Genomic DNA, 10,489 nt, shown 5'->3' on the forward strand with positions numbered 1-10,489 from the left:
CTGACGGCAGAGGGTTCAGCGGTTGCCCCTCTCCCATGTCCACAAGCACGCACACACACACAAGTTTTCATAAAGAAAATAAAATGTGTCCCGCTGTCGCATCCAGGCCGAGTGCCGAGGGCGCAGCTAATAAAAGCCAAAACTATAAAAATAAACAGCGCGGTGGCGGCACCTGCTGTCCCACCCCCGGGGAAAGCCGCGGCTTTTCCCGGGGTGAGGGCAGTGAGGTCCCCGTCACTGCGTTGTCCTCCCGGGCCAAAGTGCACAGCACCGCCCAGAGGCCATGTCAGTTTTCCACCACGAGAGGGCGCCACCGCACCGCGGTTGGGACCTCTCATGGTGGAAGAGCTGCAGCGCGTCTCGCCTCTCTGCCGCAGGTGGCAGAGGTGGGCTGCGCTCGCAGCTTCGCCCTGGGTGTTGAAGACGATTTTGAGGGGTTACAGGCTGCAGTTTGCCGCTGTTCCCCCTCGATTCGCCGGCATAATACACTCCCAGGCTCAGGGAGAGTCAGCTCGTGTTTTGCAAGAGGAAATCCTCTCACTGTTAAACAAAGGAGCAATCTGTGTCGTTCCTCCCGCACAGTGTCAGAGCGGTTTTTACTCCAGGTACTTTCTGGTCCCAAAACGGGGGGGGAGTGGTATTCGCCCTATCCTGGATCTACGTGCTCTGAACAAATTTCTCAGGAAATACAAGTTCAGGATGCTCACACACGCATCCCTGCTGCGCCTGGTGCGACAGAACGATTGGTTCACTTCTGTCGATCTGAAAGACGCGTATTTCCACATTCCAATATATCCTCCCCACAGAAAGTATCTGAGGTTCGCTTTCCAGGGGACGTGCTACGAGTACCGCGTGCTCCCATTCGGTCTGTCTTTAAGCCCGAGGGTGTTCGTCCGGTGCACGGAAGCGGCGATAGCCCCGCTGAGACAGCAGGGCATTCGCTTGGCCACATATCTGGACGATTGGCTGCTTTTGGCACAATCGAGGCAGGAGGCCATGGCGCATACGCGTATTCTCACACGGCACCTATTAGACCTGGGTTTTGTGATAAACGCGGAAAAGAGCATGCTGTGCCCGACACAGGACATAATCTTTCTGGGATTATCCCTGGACTCGGTGATTTTCACGGCGCGCCTCTCGGCGGAGCGAGTGAGAGCTTTCAGAGCATGTCTCGCGCTTTTCCATCCAGGCAAATCTGTTCAATTCAGATTGTGTCTTCGATTACTCGGACTGATGGCGTCAGCCATTCTCGTGGTTCGTCTCGGTCGCCTCCACATGAGGGAATTCCAGCTCTGGGTGGCCTCATGCGGGCTGGATCCCGTGCGTCATGGCGCACGGAGAGTGTTGGTTACGCCGGGGTGCGTCAGGGCACTGCGCCACTGGCGAGCCCCGTCGTTTCTGACCCGCGGGGTGCCCATGGGCTCTGTCCTGTCCAGGAAGGTGGTCACTACGGACGCCAGCCTGACAGGGTGGGGCGGAATTCACGAGGGCCGGTCAGTGAGGGGCCGCTGGAGTGTGGACCTCCAGCGGTCTCACATAAATTTTCTGGAACTTTCAGCGGTGTTCCTCTCCCTGAAACACTTCCTTCCGTCTCTCATGGGTCATCATGTCCTGGTGAGGACGGACAATACGACGACGGTAGCGTACATCAACCGCCAAGGGGGGTTGCGCTCTCGTCAGTTGCACATGCTGGCACGCAGACTGATCCTGTGGAGCTGCGGTCGTCTCCTCTCCCTGAGGGCGACGCACGTCCCGGGAGCTCTGAACACGGGCGCGGACCTGTTGTCCAGGGGCGCGCCGGTATACGGGGAGTGGACTCTGCACCCGGAGATTGTGGAACAGATATGGGCCCGTTATGGTCGGGCCGCGGTGGATCTGTTCGCGTCAAGAGGAAACGCGCAGTGCGCGCTGTTTTACTCTCTGCGCAACCTGGATGCTCCCCTCGGCATAGACGCACTAGCGCACGTCTGGCCGCACGAGCTTCTTTACGCGTTCCCTCCCCTGGCCCTGATACCCCCCACTCTATCCAGAGTGAGGGACCACGGCCACGCGCTGATTCTGATAGCTCCGCATTGGCCTGCGATGCATTGGCTGGCGGAGATATATCGGTTGCTGTGCGCGCAACCTTGGCAGCTCCCGCTGCGCAGGGACCTGTTATCGCAGGGGGGAGGGACGGTTTTCCACCCGCACCCAGAACGCCTGGCGCTGTGGGTTTGGCCCCTGAGTGGTTCAATTTGTCAGCTGTGGGACTCCCACAGCGTGTGATTTCCACTATACAAAGTGCTCGAGCCTCTTCCACTAGGTCTCTGTATGACTGTAAGTGGAGAGTGTTTGAGGACTGGTGTCACAGAAATGGCCACGTTCCTTTTCAGTGTCCAGTGGGTGTGATATTGTCATTCTTACAGGACCTGATTGACAAACGAAAAGCCTTCTCCACAGTTAAAGTGTACTTGGCAGCTATAGCCGCCTGTCACGTGGGGTTTGGGAAACAAACAGCGAGCCAGCACCCGCTGGTTTGCCGTTTTATGAAGGGAGCGCGCAGGCTTCTCCCCGTGTCCAGACCGCTGGTGCCACCATGGGATCTGGCTGTGGTTCTGGAGGGGCTCAAGGGTCCTCCTTTTGAGCCGCTGGGGGGAGCAGGCTTGAAACACCTGTCTCTCAAGACAGTGTTGTTACTGGCTCTGGCTTCGGCTAAACGGGTTAGTGACATCCATGCGCTTTCGGTGCATCCATCATGCACTCAGCTTTTCCCGGGGGATGTGAGGATGATTTTGAAGCCCAACCCGGCCTTTGTGCCTAAGGTAGTGGGCTCATGTTCTCCTATTGACCTTGTGGCCTTTGCTGCCTCACCTGGAGAGCAGCGGTCACATGCGTTATGCCCAGTCCGTGCGGTGCGCACTTACATGGACAGGACTAAGGGTTTCAGGAGGAGCGATCAGCTGTTTGTCTCCTGGGCTAATCCTCATAAGGGGAAACCTGTCACAAAGCAGCGCCTGTCCCACTGGGTCGTGGAGGCGATTGCTTTGGCTTATACGAGTCAGGGTTTGCAGGCACCTGCGGGTCTGCGGGCGCACTCGACTCGGGGCTTGGCCGCATCCTGGGCCTTATTCAGGGGAGTTTCTGTTCAGGACATCTGTGCTGCAGCGAGTTGGTCCTCGCCTCTCACTTTTGTCCGTTTTTATATGCTGGACGTCTCCGCTCCGTGCGTGGCACGCGCGGTTTTGCTGTCCTGATTGGAACAGAGTACCTTTTTCCCTGTGGGTTGGTGGACGCTCGATAAGCTTGTCTGGCAATACGGGAGCAACCATATCCCATAGTGAGACATCGAACGAAATATTATGAAAGAGAACTTTAGGTTATTTACATAACCCCGGTTCTCTGAGTAATATGAGTGAGATGTCTCACCAGACTACCCTTCTTGCTTGGGCGAGTGAGAAGAGGTGCTTATCTTGAATGAGGGTGGTGCCGTCCGCATGAGCTATTTAAGGTAGGTGGGACTACCTGTGGCGGACGGACACGTTCACCAGCCAATCAGGATTGGCGTAATGAGATAAATGCTTCTGAGGGCTGCAGCGAGGCGTGCATCCCATAGTGAGACATCTCACTCATATTACTCAGAGAACCGGGGTTATGTAAATAACCTAAAGTTTTTGTCTTTTTAAATTAATGACAAGCAAAACAAATCCAAACTACCTCAGCTTAAGGAAATAATATCAGGAGCTTTCTGTATCTTATGTATTATTGCTGCATACATTCAAAGGTACTTAAGTCGTGTAGTTTAGATGTTATCATTCAGGTATATTTTTTATTAAATATTATTAGGTTGAATATTTACTGTATTACAGTATCCCTGCTTCCCATTAAAAGCAGCCACAAAACCAGTGCAACAAGTCCCAGGATGAAGCTCAGACTCCTGTTGCTAAGTTACAGATGAATGTTTTCCTATTTTTAGTGCTGAAGACTAGGATTCTCGTTGCAAGAATATATTTTCATTTGGAATATGATAATTGTCACAAAATGAATTGTTTCATGCCATTTTGAACTAGAGTAATTAGATAATAGATTAGAGGAAGCTTAATGCAGAGCTGTCCTCTGGGGTTTGAGAGTACCTCTACAATAAGATGTTGAGGAGAGGGATTTTATTAATTTATAATGACTTGATGGGATGCAATGCAGAATGCATACCTACAAATTTTGTAGAGCAAGAAAAGCAGTTTTAATGATTTCAGTAATTTTGGTTTCTTTGATAATTTTTTTTAATCCATTTGAATGTTCTAGTTTGGGGATCTGGGTGTTTTGTGTTGGCTTGCATGCATACACATTTGTATATGTTTGCTTATCATGCTGTTATTGGTATTTGAGATGTCTAAGGTTGTCTGTCTGTTTTCCAGGTACAGTGGCGTCTTCCCCAGCCTCAACATGGCAGTGAAACGTCGGGAACAGGCACTGCAGGACTACAAACGGCTGCAGTCCAAAGTGGAGAAGTATGAAGAGAAAGAAAAGACTGGGCCCGTTATGGTCAAACTACATCAGGTAGTGTGTTTTTAAAGCTCGGATCGGTGCACGTGTTGGTCCACTCGAATGCTCCCTCTATCTGCAGAGGAGCAAAGTTCACTTGCTCTTGCATGTTGTGCGTATTGTGAATTGAGCACAATAAGTGGAAAAAGACAAATGCTGACTGGATATGAACAAAAATAGTTGAGCACATGCATACTGTACATGTGCGCTCCTTCACCCACGCAAGCTACCAGGCTCTCAAGTAGTGCCTTTTCAAAAAGGCAGTGCTGCACATCTACAGGCACGTAATTGAGAATTGTAGACACACATATGCACACACTCACACACACACACACCATCAGGCCAATACAGAAGCGCACACATTCACAGATAGCGCTGCAGTGTTGCCTATGCTGTTGCCTCTAACACATCCTCACATGGCGAGCCACCCACACACATTGAGAAAAGCACTGTCAGGGGAACAAAGCCTTGAAGAGGCCCCTACATCCCTGCCCTTTGAATCCTGGTGCACTTAAAGAAATGATCTTGACAAAACACTCTTATGCCATTTCAACTGGCATGTGTAAAGAAAACTAACTAAGGTGAAGAGACCATACCATTATGCAGCAGATAAACAATATGTTGTAGTTTCAATATAGCAACTCCCCCCCTTCCCCTTAATAAAAATTCTCACCCTCTCACACATATTCATTGTGCATCCATAACTCCATGCCTACAGTAGACTACCCACTAATACATTCACACACAGATCAGTGGTGCTGGAGTCCACTCACAGCCAAGTCTGCCCACATTACCCACTCCTCCTCACTGTTGTCGTGATTACAGCCTTTTTTTTGCACTGCTTCTTCGTGGGAATTAGGCAAATATCTTTCTGAACAATAAGAAAAAGGACGCTAATGATGGCTCAATACTGAATTTGCTAACAACAAACTTGTTTCTCTTTGTTTTAGTCAGTTACCTTGTGGAAGAATCACTTGTGTGTTGTGTGAATTACAAAATGAACTGGTATGAGTGAAAAGAGAGGTGGGGGGTGACCTCTGAGGTCAAAACTAAATAGTGACCACTGGTGGCCTGTTGTCTTTTGTTTCTTCTCTCCCGTCCACACCCCAGGCCCGAGAGGAGCTCCGACCAGTCAGGGAAGACTTTGAAGCTAAAAATAAGCAGCTGCTGGATGAGATGCCCAAGTTCTACCACAGCCGCATCGACTACTTCCAGCCCAGCTTTGAGGCTCTCATCCGGGCACAGGTCAGTGACCCCCATCCCTGGGGATGAACACACAATGATGCGCTCACGCATTCGCACATACACCCACCCCGAAGTGTGCTGTAACGCCCTGTGAGCATTGGTTAAACAGTGGATAAAGAGTCTGGTGGAAGGGAGTGCATAATCCTGGCAGCCTGTCTCCCTCCATGCTGTCCTAATGTGATTAACCCCCAATGACGGCCCACACTACTGTGTTTAGCCCAGGAAGGCCTCATCTGTCTGGCTCCACTGCTGTCCTGCAAGCCCTCCTCTAACCTGCAGCTTCTCTTAAAGCAGCTGGGTGTCTCAAGTTAGCGCCAACATGTCCCCCCTCCCCCACCCCAGACCTGCTTGGCCCTGTCATTTCCTCCTCGGGACAGCCACCGGCGCACTCCTAATGAGTAAAGTAGATTATTCCAGACCTAATGACAATTATGGAGGTTCTGTGATGTACTTTGAACTTAAAATTAGCAAACTGAGCTATCAACTATAATATTTCCACAAATCTAAACTCAGATCTTTTTCTCTCTTTTGAGGTAACATCAAATTTTTTTTTTCTTTACCATTTTTACCTGGCTTTGTGCACTGCAAGAGCTCCTATTAGTCACACTAGCTATTTTACTCTTGTCTACATCATCTTTATTCATGTAGTTCACGCACATGAATGAGCATTTACACACATACACACACAAGTCACACGTGGGTGGCCAGTGGACCAGTGGACCTCATCCCCAGCCCTGCTGCATGATCGGTTTCATCCTCCACTCCCTTCTCTCCCAGCCGCTTGTTGCTGCTTAGCTCCCAGCGGCAGCAGGAAAAGGCACAAAGGCTGCCTTTGTTGTGAGCCTTCAGCTTCACTACTGCAAGTCCTGTCCAGCCACTGACAATGGGACACACAGCCTGACCTGTCCACCTGTACAGATGTTGATGAACTGAGACATTGTCTTGATACCCCCCCCTCCTCTCAATTTTGAATTCTCTGCTGCATGCGTGCATTATACACACTTCAAAATTACTTCCTTTGTCTATTTTTTCCAGTTGTTTCTCTTTGTCCTCACAAACAGTGGTCATTCATTCTTTAAGGACTTACTGAACTTGTATTTGTAGGCCAAGTGTAACCTCTGCACAAACACTAAGCAGCAGGGACTATGGTATATTAAAATGCTTAGACAGAAGTCGTGTAAATTAAAGTTCTACCTCACCCAAAGGACCTTTTTTTGTATCGTAGGTGGTCATAGCTGTGTAAGGCTCCGTTTACTCCTCGCGGTGGCTTCAGCTAATTGAAACGGTAGTGTGTCTTTGCTACAAAGGTACCCAGACACTGATCTGGTGTACATTATCATCACTGGTCATATGAACATTTCCGATGGCCATTTCAACAAGCCACTTTTGGTAAAAAAAAAAAAAATATCCGTTTACCCCCACAAACCACAGTAACCCAATACTTATGGCCCACTCATGTGGCTTAGGTGGCAAATATTGGTATAAACATACAAAGGTCTTTCAGACTGAGAATTCAAGTGAAGGATTTAAAACTTGACTTTTTTCCCTTCGGCTGATGGTGTCAAATTCTGCTCATTACAGAGTGAGACAAACGTTATTTCTATTTAAGAGATTTGTGTTTTACTTCCAACTTGACCTAGCCCTTATCCTGCCGTGACCCTTAGCAAATCAGTAAGCATTTCTCCCACTGGTGTCTTGGTTGGTCTTGCTGTTCAGCCTACAATAGGACACACATGCAATTTCTGAGAAGCCAACGATGCCCCCTTAAGAGCATGGTATCGTATGCATCGCTGTGTGAATAAATATTGAGATGTGTGTGTGGGTTTCAAGGGGTTGTATTTCCCAGTACTTTTATTCTCTGCCTACTCTTCTGGAGTCTTGTAATGTGATTAAAGTCTATTAATCATCAAAGCAACTCTCTAGGGAGCCTGACTCATGAACTAAGGGGAAGAAGCAGGGGTGGGAAGTGTCAAAAAAGCTTTCAGTGAACACTCTCTATCTCTTGTTCAGATCGAGAGAGAAAAGCAGGGTCACTACCCACTGAAGTGCCTGGTTTTTGGGGCTTTGTCGGAGTTGTTTGATATCTGTGGGCTCCCTCTTCTCCTCTCGAATCAGTTCTCATTAGCGAGGTTGAAGAGGTATGAGACCAGCAGCTTCAGACTAGTCTTGGTAAAGGCAAGGTTAGACTGTGCAAGTGGAACAGTTTGGACATTAATCTGGAGTTTTCCCTGAGAGGCGTCTATGACAGGTCTGTGGATTGACAGTGACTTTACAGGACTATTTTTCCTGCTATTACAGCTTTTTTCTTTTTTTCCCCTGCTGCTCCTCAGGTGGTCTACTTCACTGAAATGTACAAGATCTTCAGCGAGTTAACAGACCAGATCGACCAGGCAGGGCTGACTGATGAGCAGAGGGAGAGGGAGACCGAGGCCAAGCTCAGCGAGTTGCGTGCTCTGTCCATTGTCGCCGACGACTGAGGGAGGAAAGCCGAAAACCGGGAAGGGCTCCTTTCATGCCTCTCTGAATGGATTGCACTCTTTTCAGGCTCCTCCGCGCAGTTCAAACGGACAGCAATGGCCTTAACCTGATTATCACTTTGTTTCCTTGCGGCCTCATCACCCCCCAGTTCCTCTTGCACTACACTCCCATGTTTCATTCTCTGTACAAAAACTCTGTGCAGCTAAAATGCCACATTAACAAAGCCATCAGCCAAGTGCAACGTTTTAAGCCAATATGTTTTTGTTTTTTTTTGTTTGTTTTTTTTTTAAGTAAAGGAATCAAACAACTTTCGTCATAACTAATTAACGAGGTTTCACTTCTTGGTTTCAGAGATGTCTATAAGCATTTGTTTCTAAAGTAGGAAACGATCAAGGAAATGTTGTTATTAGTCATTTCTGCTTTGTCACCAACAAACTGTAAAACATCTTTTTTATTACCCAGCTTTGAAATTACAAACACTACACAGTGAATGTTATGTAAGGTACTGTAGGTTATCGGCAACACAATATATTTCTGTATTCTGGCCTTTGTTTGTTATCTGGTTAGCTCTGTGCCGTGGTGTGTGACGGCTTTTGATGGGGATTTACAGGATGCTACCGGTAACATCACCTGTGCATTGTGTGCCTGCATTGTCCTGACTGGATGTAACATGAAAAAACTAACTTGTGTGAAGTGAGATTGTGCCTGTGCAGCAGTGCTGAAACATCGACCACTCAGGCTGCGGAGAGAACAAGTCGCCATTGAAATCAAAACGCTGTCCAAAACAAAGGCTGGTGCTCCCTCTAGTGGGAAATACTGATAAGACACACAATTTCTTTTTGTTCACACCATCCATCCTTTGTTCTATTGTTGGTGGTTCAGTTCATCTGTTTGCAAAGAGCCTCACACATTGTTGGCAGTCTAGAGAAAGTATTTTCTCTGTTCCCTGTGCACCAGGGTTGGAAGCCAACCGTTTTTGGCTTTTCTTGATTTTGGACCAAATCATACTGTCATTGCACTCATTTGTTTTCCACCTTTATCATCAGGGACAGCCTCAGTATGATGGGCATGCTCTGGTTAATGGAGCTGTAAAGTAATGTACACACACTGACTGCTCCCATATCACCTAAGTGGATTTTTTTTTATTTGAGGTGTCACACCAAGACGTCGACTATTTATTCTTCTACAGTCCTGTTTTGACTGTAGAATTTGTCTTTGTTTCCTACTGCATGTAACTGTTGGAGTAACATGTAAGTGTATTAATGAAGGTGTTTTTCTAAACAAGTTTAAGTTGTAGTACTGGTTGATTTTTTTTAAACATAATTAAGTGAATACTTTAAACATTAATGTTGGTTTTTGTAGGTCTATAAATGTATTAATATCAGAATGTGACAGTGTTTTCAGCTGTCCTCTTCATGTACAATCAATCATGAAATAAATCAATGGTGACAAACCATGTCTACAATCTGCATTGTGTTGCCTTGATCATTCAAGTGGATTGGTTATCCACTGCATGTCTCAGTGTGTCTGTGTCCGTGTGTGTGTCTCTTGCAGGGAACCAAACATGCTGTGATTTAACCACACAAAAGAGTTATGAGTTAATTATCTTTATTTCTGTTCAATTTTGCTTTACTGGAATTAGTCAGTAGTGTCTCTTCCACAAATCTCAATATAAGCAGTATTTACAGTACAGTTTGTTTTTGTTTCTTAAAAATCATTGCTGGTTGTAGCCCTCATTAGTTGTAATGGTTTAACATCTGGTGAAGGATTGCATGCTCACACTGGTCTAGGAAAATCTTCCAGAACCAATTAGAAACATGACCATTGAGCTAGGATCAAGGATGTTCATGAAATGCTTACATCATAGTGACCCAACAACCTTAAAATACACACCTACAGTACAACTAATGCAAGTTCTGGAGGCCTCACAGATACAGTGTCCCTTTAAAAAACCTTGCTTGGGAAAACAGCAGGGCAGTGTAAATAAAATATCTAACTGTCTGTGCAGATTGCTTCCTAAACAACATCTGTGATTCTCCTCTCTACAACTACACAATAATTTACATCACTGTAACATCTCCCATTGACTCAACATTGAATTAGTGACAAGGACAAATAATGGTTTGGTCCCATTCTGTGTTATTTTTTATGTGAAGAGTTAATGTATTATGTGGACAGAGGTCGATGTAAATTAAAACTTATTTGAAGCAAAATACCAATATTCCAAAAAATATCCATTTGTATATTT

General features: G+C 47.0%; 1 protein-coding gene across 3 annotated transcripts in view; it reads left to right on the forward strand.

Annotated features, from left to right (window-relative positions):
- Positions 1-9,708, forward strand: part of bin3 (bridging integrator 3) — a 34,426-nt gene extending 24,718 nt beyond the window's left edge. The window contains exons 7-9 of one of the 3 annotated variants that reach the window (XM_083978417.1): positions 4,392-4,536; positions 5,636-5,763; positions 8,094-9,708. In XM_083978417.1, coding sequence (XP_083834543.1) covers positions 4,392-4,536; positions 5,636-5,763; positions 8,094-8,136 — 316 coding nt within the window. In that variant the 3' untranslated portion in view covers positions 8,137-9,708. Of the gene's footprint in view, positions 1-4,391; positions 4,537-5,628; positions 6,143-8,093 lie in introns of those variants that run through there. The other 2 variants (XM_083978415.1, XM_083978416.1) reach the window with 2 other exon arrangements.
- Positions 9,709-10,489: the final 781 nt, after the last annotated feature.

The sequence above is a fragment of the Trachurus trachurus genome (assembly GCF_905171665.1).
Source record: "Trachurus trachurus genome assembly, chromosome: 9".
In the NCBI taxonomy this organism is placed as follows: domain Eukaryota; kingdom Metazoa; phylum Chordata; class Actinopteri; order Carangiformes; family Carangidae; genus Trachurus; species Trachurus trachurus.